This window comes from Saccopteryx leptura, chromosome 1, assembly GCF_036850995.1.
Source record: "Saccopteryx leptura isolate mSacLep1 chromosome 1, mSacLep1_pri_phased_curated, whole genome shotgun sequence".
Taxonomy (NCBI): domain Eukaryota; kingdom Metazoa; phylum Chordata; class Mammalia; order Chiroptera; family Emballonuridae; genus Saccopteryx; species Saccopteryx leptura.
In genome coordinates, this window is record NC_089503.1 from 365,920,932 (window position 1) to 365,944,965 (window position 24,034).

Consider the following 24,034-nt stretch of genomic DNA (forward strand, 5'->3'; position numbering starts at 1 on the left):
CTAATTGTTCTAGGAGAGATGAAGTGTTTTAATGTGGCAAAGGGGAAGATCTTAGGTATCTCAAGGTCTAATCACATCTCAAGTAACAAAAATCAGACACACTCTAGCTATTTTCATTTAGATCAGATTATCATCTCTTTGTGAAGCACTACAATTGGAGGGAGGAGAGGATTGGTTATTTATCTCTCTGATTCTATGGGACTGTCTTGGGAGTGGAGGGAATGGGTAGGGAGTGGGTGGCACTGTTTGGTATTTTCTTTATTAAATTCACCGTATTTACATGGAATGGCAAAGGGACAGTTTCCTAAGGGAAATGTTAATGACAGTATGTAAAGAAGGGGAGATATGGCCATTGGAAAGAAAAAAAGCAACAGGTATCCAATTCAGATCTCTATGCTATAATGACATTTATAATTTTTGACATTTAAGCATTATGGGGATATACAGGATTGTGTTCTTTTTATCTACTGTACTCTTTCTGTGCCTGTGTTAGGTACTATAATTATCTCTGATTTTAATTTAAGCCATTTCCTCTGGTTTTACCTTCAGTGGATGTCTAGAACAAGGTCTTGATACAACATTTTCCTCAGGATATGTTTACCTAAACACATTTTAAATATTTTAAGTCAGTGTTCAAGTCATTTTGGTATGCTTTTCCTTTCATTGTATTATTCTGGGATTGCATGTATGTGTGATACTTCCCTCCTGAGGTGTTTATATTGTGATATTTCTGTCTTTTAAAAAAGTCAATATTCTATTGATTTTTCATTGTATCTCAAGTTATGCTTTTTGTTCTATATTGTTACCGGTAACTTCATCATTTATTCCTTTCTGTCCCTGCCTGTTATTCTGAAAGTTAATGACTTCATAATCATTATTTTCACAGTGTTTTTCATGAGAAATTTACCGGAAAACATGACTAGAAGAAATAGTGTGTTTCTGTCTGCATTATTAGACTTTAAATATTTTCTATGAGTCAGTCCATGTTTGTTTTTAATCTAATTTTGTCTTCCTGTATGATTATATTTTTATTAGCTCCAATAATTGTTTTGTTTTATAGAAATTCAAGGTGCCAACATCTCATGCACTGAGAAAGTACCAAATTTGAAGATAAAGAACTGTCAGTAATACCTCACTGTTTCGGTGTTTCACTAGTCATACTTCCCACCCATCCAGTGACAGAGAAACATAATTAAATACCAAACCTATGGAAACAACACTATGAAGCTGAACATAACTGAACAGAATTTCCCAAAGTAAATCTCAAAAGTTTATTTCTGACTTTGTTCATCATGATTATTATAAAATTAGCCTCTAGTATTACTACTCTAAGTTCTATTACGTTGATGGTACAGTAGAAATAACACATAATTTGAAATTAGTTAGCATCTCAAATATATTTTCTTATTTGAAATTTGAAAATGAATATCCATATTTATATACCAAATCATTTTCAAAATTCTGCTAAATAATCAGCATTACCAGATGACATTATTTTTTTTAAAAGAACAGGTTATAATATGAAGTATAGGTTTAAAATGAATTCTATTTCATTCACTATTGTTGTTCAAAGACAAAACATTCTCTCTAAAAGGGATGTTACATAGTTAATTAACATAAATCAGTGGTGGGTAAAAGTAGATTTACAGTTGTTTGTATGTGAAATAATACAAAAATTAATTAATAACAAATTAATAATAATACAAGAAAAAACACATCGGTAAACCTACTTTTGCCAACCCCTGTATCCTGTTAGAGTTTTAAATCAATGAACTGGCAAATAACCATTATTTTCAATACTATAATATTCATACCAAAGCTATTGAAAATAAGCAAAGCCTTTAAGCTAAAACCCCCATTCTAAGATTTGTAATATTCTATTCCCCAATGTTAAGTCAATAATAGAAATGTAGGAGAAACTGTTCTTGTAACTCAACTATTTGTGATCATGAAAAATAAAGGGAATTTAGACAACTGATACAGAAATATTATTTAAGCCACTATTTTTAAAATTTGCTTTTATAGAAAAAGAAATAGCTAGTGTTCCTGGGGCAGACAGGAACTAAGTTGGTTAACTTGAGACTTTTACCCACCTCTGTTTCATTGCTGAGGAGGTAACAAGTGAGAACCAGTCTTAAGGCAGCAACAGAAGAGAAAAAAACATGCACAAGTCAGAAAGCAAATGGTATCAGCATTCATTAATGAAATTAACTGTCATATCAAAATCATACATTGATAGAATAATACTAACTCTCAATGACTTATTTTTAATAGACTTAAAAGAAAATAATAATAAAATAACTAAACTATTATATTTTTATGAGAAATTTGGAGGTAATGAAACTTTGATCAAGTTGCCCAGGTAAACAGGAAGATGGAATGGGGAAAGTGAGAATTTCTCCATAAGTTGTGGTTTGCCTGAAAGGTGAACAAACCCTAAGTTTTACTGCTTAGAGTAGAAGTGGAAGGAAAAGAAAAATCGCAAGGACACAAACTCGTGTGGTGTGTGTGTGTGTGTGTGTGTATGTGTGTGTGTGTGTGTGAGATTCTGAGGATATGAAAAGATGGAGGCAGCAAAACTCTAGCTGGCTTGTGACCTGTCCCAACAGGACCTTTATTGCTTCATGTTTTGTCTCTCTTGCCATTCACTTCCTTGATGCCGAGGGCACTGGTGTTAATGTTTTCTTTTCATTCATTAAGCTAAATTTATACATATGATCTTATATTTCAGTATACTATTCATATCTATTTAATAGTAGATACCACATAATGTTTTTTTAATGTATTGCATTTTGGTCCTTTTCAGGAGTCTAATAACTCCTTGAAGAAAATGCTATCTTCTTTATCTTTGTTCTTTCTGATGTCAAGGAGATACATGCCCAATAACTGTGTCATGAATAAATGTATGTCGTTTATTATTCAGATTTCATTTATACGTACTCAAAAGTAGCAGACCACTCATATTAGATCTCTGGAGAACATCAAGATTCAGACTGCAGAGGCTGACATTTCCTCTTAAGAAAATGGCAGTCCATGACATTCCAAATGAATCAGTCCCTATGACCTTGTATTATTATACAGAAACCCTCAGTACATTTTCTTTACTTTTGAAATCTGAGCACAGATCATGTTTTCATATACTAATACAATGCTAAAAATAGAACTTTAGGCATTTAATTAGAATGTTAAATAGAAAAATGCTCATGAAACTACAAATATAGCTTGTTCCTGGGTTATATTCAGCATCTGTAGATCAACATATAATACTTAGAGATTGCCTACAAAAGAGAAAGACAAATTTAGTAAAGAATGAGTTTAATATGTTTTATCAGCTCTGGCTGGTTTGCTCAGTGGTAGAGCATTGGCTAGTGTGTGGAAGTCCAGGGTTTGAGTCCTTGTCAGGGCACACAGGAGAAGCACCCATCTGCTTCTCCACCCTTCCAATTCTCTCTCTCTCTCTCTCTCTCTTTCTATCTATATATCTCTATCTCTATCTCCATCTCTTCCCTTCTTGCAGCCATGGTTTAAAATGGTTTGACAAGCTGGCCTCTGGCACTGAGGATGGCTCCTAGCCTTGCCTCAGGCACTAATATGGCTCAGTTGCTGAGCAACAGAGTAGTGGCCCCAGATGAGCAAAGCATCGGCCAGTAGGGGGTTTGCTGGGTGGATCCTGGTCTGGGTGCATGCGGAGTCTGTCTCTTTGCCTCTTTGTCTCTCACTTAAAAAAAAAGTTTTATCACTCAACATTTACTACTTCAAGTAAATAAAAAATAACTTGGGATCCATTTGCAGGAAAGTTGAAGATAATGGCTTTCTTAACCAAAGCCAACATAGATCCTAAATATTTTTCTTGAAATGAAAATGAAAACTTTAAATTTGAGTACCTTGAAATAAATATAAAGGAGAATAAAATTATTTATAACTAATACCACTAACTCCTTAAAATACATGTGAGTATATCCAGGTTTTTATGTATATATACACCATATATGTAATATATAGAAAAAAATTTAAACATATATTCCAAATCTGAATTATTATTGTCCATAATAAAAATATTATTTCTCTAACCTACTATAACTAAATCTGTCTCAAGTCATAAATCTTTCATAATATTTTTGCAACACCTACTCTTTGGAAATGGAATATTTGCAAACTTCAATATATTGAAGAAAAGGGTAGGTAACCACCTGCCTGTGGAGGATTTAGACGGAGCTTGCTAGAGTCTTTGTTTCCTCCTTGTTTACATACAGTGGAATAAGACTATTTTATTGAACAACTGAATTTCTAAAACCTTAGTGTGGACAAACACTTGGAGGAAAGTTTGTATTCCTTGTCTTAATCCATACCCATCCAGTATTTCCATATCTTTAACATTATTGCCAAAGTCTTTGATATTCTTATAATTTCACCTAATCCTAGTTTCTGTTCTGTGGCTAACAACTCCTCACATTTGCAATTCAATAAATCAGAACCACTATCTATAAATCAAAAGCAGTTTTTCTCCCATGCTTTTGTGTGGTCAAACATCTTTCCCTAGCAGACCCTCAGATTACTTCGATAACATAAATGATTGACTACATTTATTATGCACAGAAATATATGTTTAGATTTTAATGATTCAAGGAACACAGTAAAAGAAAGTAAATTTCATTTAAATTCTGAAACAATGACTTTATGTAGAAAATCCTAAATTTAAAAATGCAAAAAAGAAACCTTTGCACTACTAATTTTGTTTTTCTCTAGAATTGTTCTAAATCTTTGCATTACTAAGTCTGTATGCAGTGAATTTTGTGTGTCATGACAAACTTCTGAAATGTCCTTTTTTTGGTAAAGTTGGATTGCAAAAAATGTGTTCTAATGACTACAATGATAAATTGAGCCAATGTGCCCACTGATAACTCTGCTCAAAATGTTATGTAACTATTACTTCAAAGTTATCACTGAACTTTTGAGACTTCATCAACTTTTAACCTTCTTCTATCTCCTTTAACACCTCCTATAAATCTTTTTGCTGCATTTTCTTGTTTTTCTGCCTAATCCCATTTCAAAACAGGCCTTTTCATCTTCTCCTCTCTTCTGATAGCACTTTATAGACAGGCACACTTAAATTTATGTCAAATGTAAAATCACCTGGCTTTCAGGTTGGACTCCAAAAATAGGAGGTGTCATATCATTGGAAGCTTACTTTTACTTTTTTCTATGGCAGGGTTCTCCTATTCAGTGTACCGTGGCCCTTTCAAAAATGTCAATTCTAGAGTTACCAATAAAATCTAACTAAAAAATTCAGGCATGAGCCTTGAAATAAAATTTTCACCATATATCCTAATTTTTCATTTTTGTTTCTTGATGCTTGAGTCAAGGTGAACCTCTTCCCAATCTAAGAAAGCACAGTTGTGGTGGTTTTATACATAGGAAAGCCAAGAGTAAAACATTATGTAAGAAAGAATTTTGTATTCACTATGCAGAACCTTCTATAGTCTTTCATATCTATGGTAATGCACGAAAAGTTATGGACATAAAAGATGACTGGTTCTTAGTCACAGGTTTACTTCACCTGGCTTGACTTAGTACTTAAAATCCTGACTCTATATGCAAATGCTCACCATACACTTCCCTGAACAATCTCAAACTGTATAGTTGCTTTGATTCTTTCCCCTTCCCTACTTGAAACCTTCTTTTCCTCATATCTCAATAAGTGGCACCAACATCCATTTACTTGTCATGAAAATGTTTACTCTTCTCTTTTTCTCATGCCCATATGCAATCCATCAGCAAATCCTGTTGGTCCTACTGTCAAAATATATCATAAATGTCACCACTAGAATATAAGTTTGCAAAGGAAAGGAGTTTTGCCTGTTTTGTTTAGTTGTTATAGTACACAATAGCTAGTTTCTTTTTGAAACAATGAATTTTAGTGTTGCAAAGAAGGTCCTTCCACTTGATTCACCTAACAAATTTATATCTCTTTGTATGCTTTTAATTGTTCCAGAAGACATTGTTTAATTAATGCTCACACAAACTGTATAGATTGCTGGCATAGCAACAAAGAAAAATACCTTTCAGTAGCAAACTAATTGTGAGTACCATATGAGGAAGGAAGCCGTACTTCCTAGTGAACAGCTATATCTGTATACATTTCTAGTGATTCTACCTCAACCGGCCTTGGCCAAATTCATGTTGATCCTCCACTCACACTTGATTATCTTTTTACAGTCCTTGTCTATGTTAGAAAAGACAGATAAGACAGTATTCAGTATTCTTTCTTTCGGCAAAAATGTCTATTATTCAAAAGATTATTCCCATCAATATCTTGTGCGTGTGTGTGTGTGTGTGTGTATTCTGTATTCAATTTCACTGCCTTGGTTTAACCCTTATAATCATCTTTCTGAAAAGTCTCAACAGGCTCCTAATTGGCTTCCCATTATCTGGTCTCTCATAAATTCCACTTCTTAACGTTGCCCTCGACTAATCCTCCTTTGGAAGTTCTGATATATCATAACTTATTGTTTTTAAACTCCAGGGATTTTAAACTATTTACATTGACTCTACCATAATATATCACAACATGTGTCTGTGTGGCAGATACCCACAAAGTAAAGGTCTTAGAAAGCAACAAAACATCAGAGGAGATTACTTGAAGTCTCGGTTACTTAAAATTACCTGGAAAAGTTCATTAAAACCTGTGTTTTACTGAAATTCCCCAAATGACATTTTCAACATAGTTATTTATATATCTGTAAGCAATCATGAATTTACTCTAGCTACTTCATCAATTTAGGTATAATTTTTTTCATCCACTGGAGCTTTTAAAAATTATACTCAAATGCCAACAATGTCTCAAATGCTTATCTCTGAAGCAAAGGACAACCTCCCAACCCAAGTCAGTTCCAACTTTTGTGCTTCCAAATTCTAACACTTAGTATATGATTGGTCAATAACCTATATTATGGTCTATTGTTTCTATGTTAGTCTCTCCCACAAGATTAGAAATTCCTTGTAGGTAAAGACAATGCCTCATTCACTTTTGTGTTTCTGCCACAGAATGTAATATAACAGATTACACATTGTGGGTGTTCAATAAATATTTGCTGGATGAAATAAGAAAAGAAAATAGCTCCAAATTAGATAAGCCCTAGAAAACCTATATGTATGTTGGTTCAGGCTACTTTATTTTATTTTATTTTTTGTATACCTTTTGCTGCTATAGTTGGACTGAGCACTTTGCTTCTCTTTGTTGCTTTTATTTCCATTTGGATGATACAGGTACATGTGCATGACTTCAACCAACCATCTGTAGATACTGCCATTGTTGTCGATTGTGACTGAACACTCAAAGAAGTCTTATCAACTCTTGTTTAGCAAGAGAGAAAAATCTATGCCAGGCTTGACTTTTGCTGTTGCTCCTCTTCCCCTCTCTGTGGCCAGGTACTTACAGTGAGTTACATATTACTGAGGCAGTGGTGATTAGTCATCAAAACTTGAGACCCTTTCAGTTGAGTTTACAAAATAATGTGTAAGAAAATGTGTTTCCCTTAAATCACATATATTTTATTTTTCAACTTGTTATGCACATTAGCATCATTGCATTATCCAAGAAGGAATGGAACTAGAGAACAGAGCACTGCATGTATTTAGTGTTCAGAAATGGGGAAGCAAAGTGATAATATGAAAAGCTATTTAAACAACTAACACAACAGCATCTCTCTAATATTAAATGTTATTCATTACCTAGAAAAAAAAGAATAATAGCCCAATCACACAGGTTATTGTACAATTAACTAAAATGTTGAAGAGTTATGTAATGAGGGCATTATAACACCTCCAAACAGCTTAGTGTGTAAATTCTATTAGAATTTACTTGATTAACAATGAGAAATATTGATAAAATTTGTTTAACTGGTCAAAGTCTGCCAGAACTGCAATACCTCCTTTTTTTTTAAGCAAGATAGCACTTTGATTTTAAAAAATTTATAATTTTATGGACATTTCAGGAAACTGAGGTCTAGAATTTGTCTAAAGGGTTTTCTTTTTCCTTATTCCTCATTAAATGAAGTGTCTAAAACAATTCAGCTATTATTAACACTGCTCTTATGCTACATCTGAAAGTATAATTTTTTTCAATTGTCTGTATAGCTAGTGTACTTATGACCAAAATTGTCATACCACTGGAAATGGTCAGAATGACAAAGGATTTCTTTTGTTGAGTCCCTACGGGCATTCCTAAAACATTCTGGCAGATGAGGGTACAGTTGGCCCTTTGTAGAAAGCGTGGAGTCCTGGTAACAGTCAGTCCCAGCACTCTTACTATGTCTGGATACAAATGGTCAAATATTTTCTTAAATTTTTATATAAACATTTTTAAAAACTAAGAATTACTTCAAAATAAAGAACAAAGAGGGCTTACGACAACTTTTGTGCATTACATGTTCTCCTCAGTTATTGCAAAAATTTATTTAGAAGAATCTTGGTATAACTTTCTTGAGGGGAAAAAAATCCTACACATCCCACTTGTTTTTCATGATAGGAGCCAAGTAGTTTCAGAGTAATGTCAAGGGGATCTCAGTACTAAGGAGGGAGTTGCAAATGTTCTCCCAAATCATTACTGTAGTAATTATATAATATTCATTTTAAAGTGTGCGTTCAAGATATTGACCAAAATTATCACTAACATAACTCAACTTACTGAGGTTTTATCTTAGCTTTCTATATCAAAGAAATTTAAAGCCTGCGATGCCTAATTTTTTTTTTTATGTACTCATCACTAAAGTGTGTCTCCTTATGGAAGCCTAATACTTTCATTCACTTGGTAGGTAAAAATTGCAGAATGCACTGTTCTAAACAATGAGGATGCACCTTCAAAACAAAAATGAAGGCTGTATTCTCATGGAATTTGCATGATACCGAAAGGGAGACACAGAAAAAAAATTAACAAATAAACTGAGAGTATAATTTCAAACAGTAATAAGTTCTATAACAAAAATAAAATGGGTCGTGATCATAGTACATGAGGGGAATGATGATTCAGACAGGGCCTTCTTAGAGACTTTGTCAGAAGATGTGACATGTGACCTAAGAAGGAGTCAGCCTTGAGAGGGTCAGAGGGGTTAGACATTGTGGAGGTCCTGAAGCAAGAATACATGGAGTCTGTTCAAGGGAATTAACTTATGCTACGATGACCAAGAGATGCTCCTTTTTGCATGAATGTTAATTCAAGGACTTGATCATCTCTAGTGTATTTACTTTTTTTTTTGCTTTTCTGCTTTTATTCAGAGCATAGATGAAAATATCTCTTGAAGGAAAGTCAAGGCTTTATACCCAGTTTTGACATTTTTAATGATTAGAAGGTAACTTCTTACTCTTGCATGAAAAAAACTAGGCTGTATTAAAATCCTATTAGCCATAAAATGCATCCCTCAAGTGTCTGTGTATGTGCCTGGGTGCACACAGGCATGTGTCTTTATGAGTTTTTAAGTTCTTAAATCTCACTTTCCCTTTTCCACTGAGATAGTGTGGATTCATTTCAGTGACTGGTTGCAAAGTTCTTTATGTCTGAGAAAAATAAAACACATAAGTCTATAAACCAGGGTTACTGACTTTCAGAAATCTATGTGTCTCATCATCACCATCTCTGATGACTTTAAAAGTGATGTCTTTCGAGGCTTACTATGTCTGAATTCTAAATCAAACTCAAGCATACATGTCCCAATAATTATGAAGCAGTTTTCTGCACCAGCTAGTGAGATTTATTAATAAATTTGTTAAAGCTTTCTAAAACTGTGAAATTTTTATATTAAGTATTCCAACTGGAAAGATTAAGTTTTAAGCTATTCTATCATAATGAAGAGTTGATTCAGTTTTACCCAATGACAAAATGGTTTCGTAAATGCTTAATGATACCTTTGGACTTCCACCCAGAAAGATTAGCACAATCTGCACATTTTAAGAAAGACAATTTGGCTTCAAAATGGTATTTACAGGCAATGTAGTTCTCTACCAAAATAGATGACTCATCAAAATTACTCTGAACTGATGAAATGAATTATTATAGGCAGTGCCTTTTTGACCCCATTTCTAGCAATGTAGTGATGAAATCAAGGTCCCACATGGTTATAAACCACGTTCTTTATAAATTCATTTTGGAATAACACAGTAGGAATAAAAACTCATTGAAAATCTAGAACAGAACATGACAATTTTTAATCACCACTGTATTTCCATTATGAGGTAGAAAGAGCAAATAAAAGGTTTTAAAATATATATTTAATTATTTCCAGTTTTAAAACTTTCTATATATTTTATTTTAACTTTCAAAAAAATACATGTATTGGGTATAACATTGGTTAATAACATTATATAAATTTCAGGTGGACAACTTTCTAACATAACATCTCTATACTCCATTGTGCAAAAGTTTTTTTTTAAATAACCACAGGTTTTAAAATTTTTGAATGAAGTATTATCATATCGACTTGTAGAGAAATGTTCCTGTTAATTCCCTTACGTCTAACCTGGGGTCAATGTGATATCTTCATTGATTTTTGAATGATAAAAATGCCATTGAGGATTAATTTTCAAATTAGCATCTTTAGAAAATTGCAAGTAAGTTAGAATAAAAATTGGAGATTTCATTGAAATGTATAAAATAAATTTCATCAGATCTCAAATATTTCATTTATGGGTTTTAGCGTTTTGAGTCTAAAAAATGAATTATAGGCCAATATGATAGGTGGTTAAGAGTATAGAAATGTTTTAAGCCCTGGCCGGTTGGCTCAGTGGTAGAGCGTCGGCCTGGCGTGCGGGGGACCTGGGTTCGATTCCCGGTCAGGGCACACAGGAGAAGCGCTCATTTGCTTCTCTACCCCCCACCCCCCCCTCCTTCCTCTCTGTCTCTCTCTTCCCCTCCCGCAGCCAAGGCTCCATTGGAGCAAAGATGGCCCGGGCGCTGGGGACGGCTCCTTGGCCTCTGCCCCAGGCGCTGGAGTGGCTCTGGTCGGGGCAGAGCGACGCCCCGGAGGGGCAGAGCATCGCCCCCTGGTGGGCAGAGCGTCGCCCCTGGTGGGCGTGCCGGGTGGATCCCGGTTGGGCGCATGCGGGAGTCTGTCTGACTGTCTCTCCCCGTTTCCAGCTTCAGAAAGAGTAAAAAAAAAAAAAAAAAGAAATGTTTTAAAACTTCCAAACTAAGTTATTATAAAAATGATTTTAGTGAAAACTACACAGAATATTGCAAAATATTAATAAAGCCATGACATGTAAGATACATACATCATTTAGGAAAAAATTATGAAAACTTATTTAAACAGAATTTTCTTCTCAAATATAAACTGTAAAGCAAAAATAGCAACAATTTTTTCTATATTTTAGTCTTTTCACTTCTGTATTTTTTCTCCTCATTTTCTTCCTTTCTCCTTTCCTCAGCATGTAGAAAACCTCATTGAGGTAATTATTTAGAGAATTTTGATTTTCTTTTATTATCAATTTTATTTTTATTGAAGTAAGGCTTAGATAATGAGCCCCAAATAGGACAAAAACTTAAGTGTAAAACCTTCACAAGTCTTTCTCCTTTTGGATTTACTCTTTATATAAATATTAGCCCCAGAATGCTCTCAAAAAAAATGCAGACCAATGGCAGCACTCTCCTAAAAACCTTCTAAGGCTCCCTTTAAATGACACGGTCAAAGCCAGCCTCGATCTTCAGAACGGTACACGAGGCCTTTCATAACCCAGCCTTATCGAATGCTCCAGCCTCATGTCTAGACTCTCCCTGTCTGCAGTTACACTCGAGATATCCAAATGCTTAACATTCTCTTCATAGCCTATGCTATTTCACGCATCTTTGGCTTTGCTCATGTTGTTTCCTCTGCTTAGAACACCCTTATCCAATTTTCTTCACCTGTATAACATGAATTTATGCATTAAAACTCAGTGTAGGTGTCATCTCCTCTGGGATCTTTTTCTAATCCCCCAACTGGAATGAAGTGCCCTTCTTATATGCTTTCATTGTAGCCTATCACTGTCTGTCAGAGCACTTGCCACATTAAATTGACATAATCAATTAATATGCTTGTCTCTCCAACTGGAGTTTAGGTTCCTTGGTTTATATTATCTTTGGACCCTAGATTCTTTTTTTTTTTTTTTTTTTTTGTGACAGAGAGTGCGGGAGGGGGGCAGATAGGGACAGACAGACAGAACAGGAGAGAGATGAGAAGCATCAATTCTTTGTTGCGGCACCTTAGTTGTTCATTGATTGCTTTCTCATATGTGCCTTGACAGGGGGGCTACAGCAGAGTGAGTGACTCCTTGCTCAATTCAGCAACCTTGAGCTCAAGCTGGTGAGCCTTGCTCAAACCAGATGAGCCTATGCCCAAGTTGGTGATATTGGTGTTTCGAACCTGGGTCCTCCGCGTCCCTGTCCAATGCTCTATCCACTGTGCCACGGCCTGGTCAGGCTAGATTCTTATCACAGTAATTAATTTAGCAATGTTTCCCAATTGTATAAGTCATTTTTATTGACAGAGATGCAAAATGTAAAGTGGATATATCTATCAGCTTATCTTAGCCTCATGCCATAAAGTACATGATTCCTCTAAATTCCCTTGTTCTGTGTCTATACAAGTTAAAAATACTTTTAACTCTTGTATGGTTTTTATGGCAGAGACAGGGTTTCTATACACTTTTCAGACCCATTTGCAGTTAGAGTGATCCAATGTGATGGGTTTTGGCCAAATGATTACGTGTACAATTGACATGTATAAATTTTGGGCAAAGGTAGTTAAGCCAGTAAATTTCTTTCAAGTTGACATTTCTCCTTCAATGACAATTTGAGAGACTGTATAACAACTTATCAAAATATTAAAAACAAATAAATAAAACAAAAACCATATTATTTCACAGCTTCTAAGGGGTCAGGAATTTGAGAAATTTAGCTTGATTTCTCTGTCTCAGAGTCTGTTATTAAGTTTCTGTCAAGGCTGCTACTGCAGACATCTCAAGACTTAATCTGGCTGAAAGGTTTGCTTTTAAGATCATACATGTGATTGTTAGATGGCCATATATGCTCTATGGCTGTTGAATGGTCATTTAAATTTCTTACCATAGGAGTCACTTACAATGAGGCATCTTACTCTCTCCAGAGCAAGAAATCCAAGAGCAAGAGAGAGAGTGGGAAATCAAGCAGAGCTGTAATCTTTGACAACATATTCTTGAAAGTGACATACTGTCACTTGTGCTGTATGTTGTTGGTACCCTGACCATTCCTGGCACCATGTAGCAGGGGACTACACAAGGGTGTGAAGACTAGAAAATAGAGGAATACTGGAAGCCCTCTTGGAGGCCTACCAGAGAGGCCACATTTTAACGTGGTGTGTAAAACACAGAGGACACCTGGACCATGAGTTATTGTATGGAAAAGACTCCACAACCCACATTAGACATTAGATAAGCAAAAATAAACTTTTGTGATGCTAAACTAATGAAAATTCAGGGTTAATTTGTTAGTATGGCATAGCCTACCTATTCAGACCAATAAAACTCTTGTAAAGACACGTCTACAGAAAGTCTGTGATAATTGAAAGAACTTCAAGTACTCTAGAACTTGTAAAAGCAACTTATTTTAAATTAAAACACTATAATTTGCTTTTCTTTTTTTTTTCTTTATTTTATTTTTTGACCAGGTTTCTAAATTTGGTTATGGTACGTCTGAACACAGAATGTTGCCAAAATCACATACCAGAGACATCATAGCTGAAGGCCAGACAAAGGTAGTTAACTTCCCTTATCCTGGCCACTTCTAACATAGAAAACTGGCAAATTTTTCCCAAGCTAACATATAATTCCTGATTCTTGTACTTAGACTTTTCTTTTAAGGTGATTTTTTTTATTTATTCATTTTTAGAGAGGAGAGAGAGACAGAGAGGAAGAGAGAGGAGAGAGAGACAGAGAGAGAGAAGGGGGGAAGAGCTGGAAGCATCAACTCCCATATGTGCCTTGACCAGGCAAGCCCAGGGTTTCGAACCGGCAACCTCAGCATTTCCAGGTCGACGCTTTATCCACTGCGCTACCACAGGTCTTAAGGTGATTTTAAATCACTTCAAATACTTGATTTTTTTTTCACTCAATAAGGCCCATCTGAAAAGACTGTCATGAAGGAGAAATGAAACAATATATGTAACAATGTCTTCTGAAGAGTGAAATACTATATAATAGGTATTTGATATTGAAAGTAAATTATTGGAAAAGATTCAATGTTAATAATTCCAAAGTTTTAAAAGAATAAAGTAAAAATTTGTTCTGAACAGTTTGGTTTTTGTTTATGACAAAATGGTTCTACTAGCAAGAAATTCAACACTTCAGGGGGTCCTCAGGTTAGGATAGTCTTGACATATGATGTTTTGAGTTTACAACACTTACTCGCATAAAAACTATTAAAAATTGAAATGTGAGTGTTTTGGCTTACACTGTTCGTGTCGTGCTTACAGACTATGTGGGTGAACTAGTTTGGAGAAGAAGAAGTCATCAAACTTCCAGACTAGCCTAGAACAATTCTTTAAGAAGGTAGAGAGGCCTGAAACAGATCCTGTACCCTCTACATCAGCTGCTTCTCGAGAGGAAACACCTGTAGTCCAGGTAGAATCCTCTCCAGCGTCTCCTGCATGTTCCTTAGGCAATCCTGGTTCACCTGACCCAGTATCTCCAGCACCTTCTGCAGGTTCTCCTGTCTCTCCAGCTTCCTCCTCCCAATAGGTCACTCTCTCTCACCTTGCAATGCCCCTTCCAGTGTACAAGCCAACCACAGGAATAAAGGGAAGGAATTATTTTACACTCATTTTTTGTCTTTTTTTTTCTGTTACTACAGTACAGTATATTTATGTCCTTTCCTTTTTCTATGACTTAGTTGTGTTTTTTGTGTTTAAGATTATGATTTTACAACTATGCTAGGATAGGTAAGTGACCTAGGCTAGGGTATGTTTCGATGTACACCAAAATTTGGGTTATGTCACTGTTGTAGGGATGGAATAGTGTTGTAACCCAAGGACCCCTGTATTTTAAATATATATATAAAATCCATTTACTTGGTTAAGAGTTCATCTCTCATTGAGAAAAAGGTAAAACGAACAAATTTAGTCCTATGAGTCATCTATTAATACTGGTCATATATGCCATGTATTTCATCTAATACCATTTCAAAGTGTTCTATTGTCAGTGTCTAATAAAGGTCATTCCATCTCTGGTGTGATGAGTAATGCTTCTTTGGACATATGCTTTAAAAACAATATTGTGTGATATAAAGATTGACCTATTTAGTCGATCAAAAGAAGCTTGTGATTTTTTAAAAAGTTAACATTAATCATGTCATAGAAGAAAAAATAAAATTCATGTGTAAGTGTGAAAACTTAAAAAGAATAAAAAAGTCTTTAGATCATCAAGATACTGAATGTTTATACCCTTAGTCTTACATCGTATCTAAACACAACACCTTCAATAACGAAATAATCCTTGGCCACAATTTTCTAACATATATCCAGTGAGTCACCCCCTTGACTGGGCAGATACATTTTTGGCAGCACCTATTTTACCTTGAAATTTTTTCTTGTGAAGTAACTGTAGCCTGACCTTGATTAGCTTATCAGATGAGCTCACAGCTGTAGTCTATCAGAAAAATGGCATGGCCACATGCCAGGACAACCCTGTAAATTGTCTAAAGGGCACACCTACGTGTCATTTCCACTTTCTTTTCTTCTGTGTTTCTTAATCAGAATTAGAAGCAAAGGAGAGAAACACAATGCAATAACAGAACACAAGCGGGCCGTGGAACCCGGGCAGTTCGTACTGGAAATCTACTGCTGCTACTGACTTACTGGGTGACTAAACTGCGGAACAAGTTCAAGTAACTTTTTGAATGTCATTTTTCTCATTTGTAAGACAAAGGTATTAATTTCCTCATTAAGGTTGCTATGAGGCATCAGTGAAATGTTTACATTCATTGTGGAGCCTGATATATATAGTACTCAATACAAATTCATTTTCATTTGCAGTGAGAAAAGGACCTGAGGATGAATATCCTCAACTTTGCCCAACACCTGACACTGACTGAAACCTCCCAGGGAGCCATCACTGAATGGAGCCAATGTCACTAAGGCTGTGTGATATGTCAGAGTGCTGCGGGAACAGAGGGAATGATCTTCCTTCACCAGGGGTGGATACTCCGGAAATCTGAGGAGCTGAGTGAGAATTCAGAGACTTTGGGATGTTAACATAGTTGCAGTACCTGAGGATTTGCAAATACATTTTAATATATAAAATAATTAAAATCATGTAAATAAGTAAAATGCATATGTATGCCCTGATAAAATAAAATAAAAATCTAAAACTGGAATATTGCATTTGTATTTGAGTGTCAAATTTGGCCTCTTTTGAAAATTGGTATTATCTTCATGTTATCTCATTAGTGTCTGTTTATGATGAATGTTGCTATCTTTGAGACAGACATTTAAAAAATTATCTCTCAGATTTGTTCAACTTAAAAACATGATTTATACTACTCATTAAAAATAAGCGGCGCCTGACCAGGTGGTGGCACAGTGGATAGAGCGTCGGACTGGGATGCAGAAGAACCAGGGTCAAGACCCCGAGGTCGCCAGCTTGAGCGTGGGCTCATCTGGTTTGAGCAAAAATTCACCAGCTTGGACCCAAGGTCGCTGGCTCAAGCAAGGTGTTGCTTGGTCTGCTGAAGGCCCATGGTCAAGGCACATATGAGAAAGCAATCAATGAACAACTAAGGTGTCGCAATGCGCAACGAAAAACTAATGATTGATGCTTCTCATCTCTCCATTCCTGTCTGTCTGTCCCTGTCTATCCCTCTCTCTGACTCTCTCTCTGTCTCTGTAAAAAAAAAAATAAAATAAAATAAATTAAAAAAAATAAACGGCTATAATTTTAAGAAAAATGTGGAGGCATTACTTTAGTTCAGATAAGCATGTTTTGCATTCTGTTACTAAAAACACATAAATTTAAAGCTTAATTACTATGTTAATATGACCTTTTACAGTCACTATTCATGACTGCTATGGATTCCTGGCAGAGATAATCAATGTGTTATCTCTAACCTCTTTCTGCTTCCTGTGTAGGAGAAAGAGGGTTTGCACACACTCACAAAGCTGAACTGCGCATTAGGAGAAGAAGTGTTAAAGAAATCTCTTATGCTTAGGAGTAGTGAGAACCTATAGATCTACCATTTTCACATCTGTGACATAATTTTAGCTCTGCATAAAACAATGCTATCACAAATATTTTTCCCATCTCACCTACTCAATTTAGCTTAACTATTATTGGGTAAATCCTTAACGGGCAGTGTGCTTTAACTGAGCTACACCAGCATATCATTCCCAGTGTGTGTGTATGTGGGGGCTATTTAAAACATTAACGGTAGTAGACCAACCAAATAACAACTCTGTGAATTCAGTGCAGGCAAATTGAAACTGTGAGACAGAAAAAAATGACCATGAAAAAAATGACTGTCACAGAGAGGTGGGAAGCCAACGTTAAGCACTCGGTATGGAGGCACTAAGCACCTGTTAGGGAATGGGTGGGTGAAGCTGGTTTGAAAAGGAGCATAACACATGCCAACTCCATTTTACTAATAGCTGTTAGCTAAATAATCATTGAGAGAAAGGCTAGGTCCATTTTACTAATACCTTTTAGTAAAACAATTCAGAAAAAGGCTAGACCAGAGGCCATAAATAGCTACAGAACTAAGACGACCAGCCATAGAGGCAGAAGATGGATGCGAACCACATTGGGAGGAACTGGCAGTGAGCATTTACTATAAGTCAAAGAAAAAAATATATATACACACATACATATGATATTGTAAATGCATACATACATATAGACATATTTGCATGTGTATACTCTTCTCTATATAGCTATATATTTATATATATATATTATATCTTCATCAAAGTTCTATAAGGCAGGCATTATCAGCTTGATTTTCAATTGAATAAAAACAGACTTGGAGAGATAAATAACTTGTTAATGGTCACAAAAGAAGCAATAAGCACAGCTGGACTAATGTCACTTGTTGAATGTTCTTATCTTTTATATAGAAGCAACAGGAAAAACAGAAGCATTCCAGGTAAAAATTCAGATGTCTTTAAATGCAGAAGGAACAGAGGCAGAAAACTGCTCCTTCCTTCAAATGTTTACTGTCTGAGCTACCAGAACCCATTTCTCCATCCAGTTTCAACTATAAAAAGTAAGAAGTAGATATTACATTAAATAGTTTCCTTTGAGTGTTTCTAAGAGCTTTCTTCCCCCAAACACATTACTTTTAAAAACATAATATTGCTTAAAATGTACTGGTCAAATAAGTAGACACATCTATTTTGCTGTGGTACAAGGTATACTAAAAATAGGTTTTATGAGGCATCATTTTAAAGATAATGTATAAACACTGTTTCCAAAAAGAAGCTTGTCCCACCTTCCCCCTAGGACTTAAGTTCTTTAATTAAAAACATGTGTGCCTTTTATTAGACTGTATATACTAATGAAATTCCTTGTAGCATAATAGTTGCCTCAGTTTTAATGTCTTTTGTCACATTTTTTCCAGGAAACTGCTTTCCATTTCTGGAAAGAAGCACTTGATAGTGGAGAGGGCATATAATGAGAGAGAGGAACTACGGAGTAAAGAAAATTAGGTGGGGATGATCAATACTGGTCATCCTGTTACATCACTTCAGAAAAGGACATTGTGGAGGAAATGACTTCTAACAGGTACATTACATTTGTAAGTTCAACAAGGTTGAGATTTTCCAAGTAGTCAGTTATAAGCAAGTGCTAACGGTGAATGGGCCTGAAGGTCAGTGAGTATATCTGCTACTTACACTGTGGTATTCCACCTTCAAGCCCAATGTTGCCTCTTCATTTTACAGAATAATGTGATTTCTTGTCCTGCTAGTCTCTGCATAAAATGACTTACACCAGAGGGGCAAAAAAGAGATCCTCAATCTAATCCATTTTGTAAATTTGACAGTGACATCAAAGAGCAGGAAGTTGTCTGTGAGTAATGGCACTACTCATTTGCTTAAATGTCAAACTTAACCTCATAAACTTTCAGGAAATATGTCAGTAAAGAATAGGTTTCAGTTCAGCCAGAGGATTTTAGTGTCATTCGGTGCTAAGGAAAATAGCCGTCAGTATCTTGAGGGCAGAGTGCTTTGAGTAAACCTTTCTGTTTAAAGCTAAATGGAATTGGCCATTTCAGCACTTGGTGCTATGGACAGTGCTTTCTTTCTTTCTTTCTGTCATGAAACAAGTTGTCTTACAGTAGATGAGTTCCCTTCTTGAGATTAAAACACACCCCAGGCTAGCAAGCATGTACCCCTAAACTACTCCATTGGTATATAAGCATTGTGCATCACAGGTCTGTGCAAAGCCAGAATAAAATAACAGCAAAGTGGAGCAAACTTTATCATAGAGATTAAACCTGAAATAAGATTAGAGGAGGGAAAGAGTTATGATTTGTAGCTACTCCTACAAAACAAGTCAAAATTTTACTGCAATGCATTAACATTTCTCTATGGATAGATTTTTGTCAGAGGGAATGACAGAGTCATTAACACCTTGTGGTAATTTATTAGCAGTGGACATAGGTACAAAGTAAAACAGGAAGTACATGTAATAGGTTTGGAGACACTTAGAAGTAAGAAATTCATTTTCTGTATGCTTTCTAGCTCCAGAGTATAATATCAATAAAGAATTCTGGGTCAGAAGTCAGATGAAATAAAACAGGCTCTGAATCATGTTCCTTTAATAAGTCATTTCAATTCTGTAAGTCATGCTTCTTCTTCTGTCCAATGTGGATTACTTTGAGGTTTAAGTGAGAGAATGTATATGAAGGGGTCTGCCACATGTTAGGTACTCAACAGATTTTCACTTTGGATTATTTGTTTCTCATTAAGTTTTAACATAATGCAGTGAAATGCTGCTATATACTAGTAGTGGTCATGCATCTTAATAGTTGTAACCCTAAGAATGGATGGCAAGAAGAAAAAAAAAAAGCAAGAAAGGCATTATTATTAACAGATGAATCCTTGTAACCAAGAACCCTAATCATGTGTATTTCCACCTTCATCCATCTTGTTTGCATCCCTCAAATATTCCCTTGTTTACCTTTAAAAAGCCAACAAAAGAAAAATAGTCTAAAATAATACAGGAAGAGCAAACTAAAGTTCTTAGGGGAGTCTTGTTAACTATTATTATCAAACACTATTCTACCAACTTTCTCCAGAACACCTCTCAGTCACACACTACCAACTACCCTACCTGCTGAAGCGGTGAGACTACTTGGAGTGCCTCCTGCCCAGACTGACACTCCAGGGGAGAGAAGATAAAAATGAGTTTAGTACTAAAATCCTGATAAACTCCTTATTATTCTCCATTGCAGCTACAGATTTTTTGCTTTGGACTTCAAATCCTCCTAGCCTATCTCACCTTACTCCTTTTGTTCACCTTTTATAACTGAAAATCAAGAGCATCTGCTCCCAGCCTCTCCTATCTCCTGATATTCTCAACAGAGGTCCCTCCACACTGCCGTCTGCGTATGAAATGCCTTTCATTTTCCATTCATCAAGGTACAAGCTCTCCTTCCATTCACAATTCGCGTGAAGCCTTCCTGTGTCTCCTCCCGAAGCTCTTTTTCTTAAGTGGATTTCCAGCTGCCCTAATAAACTCCACCACCGCAACCACCACATCGCCATGGCATCCACTGCCCGACCCTCAGAAATTGTGCAGAAATGAGGAGTGGGGAAGTTTGCACGTAAACCTAGACAAGGACAGATAGAGAGAGCCGAGCTTTAAGCTTGCTCTCCTCTTCGGGAGAAAAAAAAAATCAATTACAAATCTTTCCCAGGCGTGGGGACAGGCATGCTCTGAGGAAAAAAAAAAAAAAAATTGACCCGAGTTATTGAATGAATGAATGAATGAATGATGAATGATTGCATCTGCTTGTCACTTTCCTCAGACGGCCCCTCCCTCTTGCTTGTTGTCAGCCTGGTTCCTGTATAATTCGCTTCAGCGCCCGGAGTGCGCCTTTCTGCCTCGCCGCCGACTTCACTCACTCCCTGCCCTTTTATTCCCACCTCTAGACAGAGCCCGGACCTCCTCGCCAAAGGGCGCTCGACCTCGCCCACAAACCCTTTGTGACTCCTGGGAGGCACGGACGGCTTTGCCTTCTGCCCGCTTCGCCTCTCCCCACACGCGCCCGAAACACCCAGCCACGTTACACAAAAGGATGACTAATTTCCCCCACTCGGGATCCACCTGGAGATCCCCGTCGCTGCCCCTCTCTCCAAGGCACTTGTAACACAGGTGCTCGCAAAAGAAACGCGGTTCTCCGCTTCTCCCTGCAGAAAAAAAGGGAAACACCATTCCCGGGCTCGGTCCTGGTTCCCAAAACCAGAAAACTTTTTTTTTTTTTTTTTAATAGAAAGCCCCACCCCAAGAGCAGCGGCGGCGACCTCTTTGTTTGCGTCCCGGGGGGGAGGAGGGGGTCTCGGAGCCTTGGCAGCCTGGGGCGAAGGGGGACGTGGCCGCGCGAGACTCACCCAGGACGTTCCCAATGAGAGCCACCACGAACACGATGATGTACCCCGCGATCAGGACCCACTCGTATTCTTTGGGGTGTAGGTATTCCCTCCACAGGTACCGCAGGAATTCCTCGTCGTCATAGTCGGTGAGGTTTACAAAGGGCTCCTGAGTCTCATTCAGCTCCAAAGCAGATGACCAGTTGTTGCAACAAGGGGGTGAGTCCTCCAATCTGGTGCCGGACATCACGGGCTCGAGTCCGGTTCGGCTCAGTGCTGCAAGCTGCTCCTCTCCTGCCCCATGAGCACTGCTGGTTCGCGGTGGGAAGGCAGGCTGCGCGGAGAGGCGCCCGGGGGCTCCGGAGCAGAAAATGACGTGAAAAGTTAACGAGCCAATGCCTCCTCCGGAGTCTTCTGCCGGGCAACTTCTGCAGCGCCGGGGCCGTCTGGGCAGCAGCTTCTGCGCCGGGAGACAGGCGGCAGAGGAGCTGGGGACCCGGCCCCAGAGGCTGCAGAAATGACACCGTGAGCAGACGCTCCTCGGGCTCGGCTCAATCACTCCTCATTCCAGCACTGAGCCCGCGGCCCGCAGCCTCCTTCCGCGCTGACGGAGAGCCCAAGTAGGAGGGGGGAAAAAGTAACGAAAATGATTTTTACCTGTTTGTCTGCGGGTTCACTCTCCCTCTTTTCTACTTTTTCCCCCCCGTCCATGTTTCACATGCCGTTTCCATTCACCGTAGACGTGTGGGTCTGTGGACATGGCAAGCATGTCAACACATGGTTAACCGGGGATTTATTGATGCATTTGTCTCTGCAATGGAAAATGCAGAGGTAATGAGGAGGAACCACTGTGGTCCTCAGCAGGACCGTGCAAAAAAGTCCTTTTGGACAACTATTTTAACATGTGTTTTCCTTTGCCAATTTAGCACTTGCTGCATCTTTTAAGACATCGTTTCTTCTCTCTCCCCTTCCTCCAAACTGGGGAAAGAGACCCTGGTTAAGATAGATTTAGTCGGAATTTGTATTTGCAACAGCAAGTGCCATATGACACAGCAGCAGATCCTTAAAGGACACGAGGGTGATGGATGTGCTCATTGTTAACGGTGTCACGCAGAGGAGACATACCAAACAGCTTGAAACAGATTCTCAGTAGGAAGGAGTGGTAGACACAAGAGTGTTCTCTCTGGTGAATACCACGCCCCGCTGGGCTTTCTCCTCGTTGACTCAGGGCTGACAGCGCCTGTCATCCTCTCCTTAATTGATTTGGGCTCTACGGAGAAAAGTATTTTGAGATTTGTCTGGGTTTGAGTTCAGGATTCTTTCATTCCCAATAAGCATGCTAGGAATATTGCATTTGATTGATTACTATCTCGGAGTAGGGAAGGACCTTGGAGTCAACTAGGCTAAACTTCAGCTAAATATGAGAAGCCCCTGATGTGTCCCTACCTGGTTTGGATGTGATCATTTATTACCCCCGCTGGGATGGGTCTGCCCTGAAGATTAGAAAACTGCTCCTTACATGGAAACGAGCTCTTAAACCGGCACTTGTCTTTCTCAGTCTTTTACTCCCAATTACTATTAGTTTGCATCTTGCTGCTACACGAAATAAAATTTCCAAATGACAATTCTTCACACATTCAAAATAAGCATCACAGCCCCCTCCTCTTTCCATGCTCTTTTCATTTATTTACCTTTCCCCAATTATTTCTATTGTTTCTCAAAATGACATTATCTCTACAACCTGTATTTGCTTGTTCTTCCTTTAGACAGTTGTCAATAACTTGGATAACATGCACCTAAGAGAAACTATAATAATCTGGTTTGGATCTTGCCAGTAAAAATTGTCTATTATTACTTAGATGCAACCAATGTTTGTATCTAATTATTTTCTTCAACAGTCACAAGACATTGAGGGTTCATATTGAGCATTTAGTCAACCACCTTACCACGAGCCTCAACCATAATTCTTCACATTGGTATTGTACATTATACTTTACAAAATTCCTTTATATGCATTATTTTTTAAACCTGGGGGGTTATTATTAGGTCACAGATAGGAAAGCTGTTCCTGAAGAAATTACATAATTTACCAAGTCAATCCACTGCTTAGTGGCAAAACCATCCAGTTCATCTTATCCTAGTTTGATGCTTCTATTATTTTACAAATGTCATATTTCAGAAGAAATACAATTGTATTTTCTCTAGTCAAATTTCTTTTTAAGGGAATAAATAGGCATTTTTTGGACATATACTGTACTTACTTAGGGCTCTTATTCTACTCTGAGTGATACAAGTTAATCAAGGTTACTACTTTGAATTTTACTTTCCAGTGAATTTAGAAGAAAAACAAATCAAATAATAAATACATAAGAAAAATGTTAGGAAACAATTAGTGCTATGTTGAAAACCAAACAGGGTGAAGTGATGGTGAGTGGAGAATCCCAATGGCC

The 24,034-nt window shown here is 37.2% G+C and overlaps 1 protein-coding gene across 2 annotated transcripts in view; it reads right to left on the minus strand.

Moving 5' to 3' along the window:
• The window catches only part of HCRTR2 (hypocretin receptor 2), a 117,777-nt gene extending 95,935 nt beyond the window's left edge, over nt 1-21,842 (minus strand). For both annotated transcript variants that reach the window (XM_066361377.1, XM_066361376.1), the window contains exon 1: nt 21,606-21,842. In XM_066361377.1, the coding sequence (XP_066217474.1) occupies nt 21,606-21,831 (226 nt within the window). In that variant the 5' untranslated portion in view covers nt 21,832-21,842. The remainder of the gene's footprint in view (nt 1-21,605) is intronic.
• Between the last annotated feature and the right edge of the window lie 2,192 nt (nt 21,843-24,034).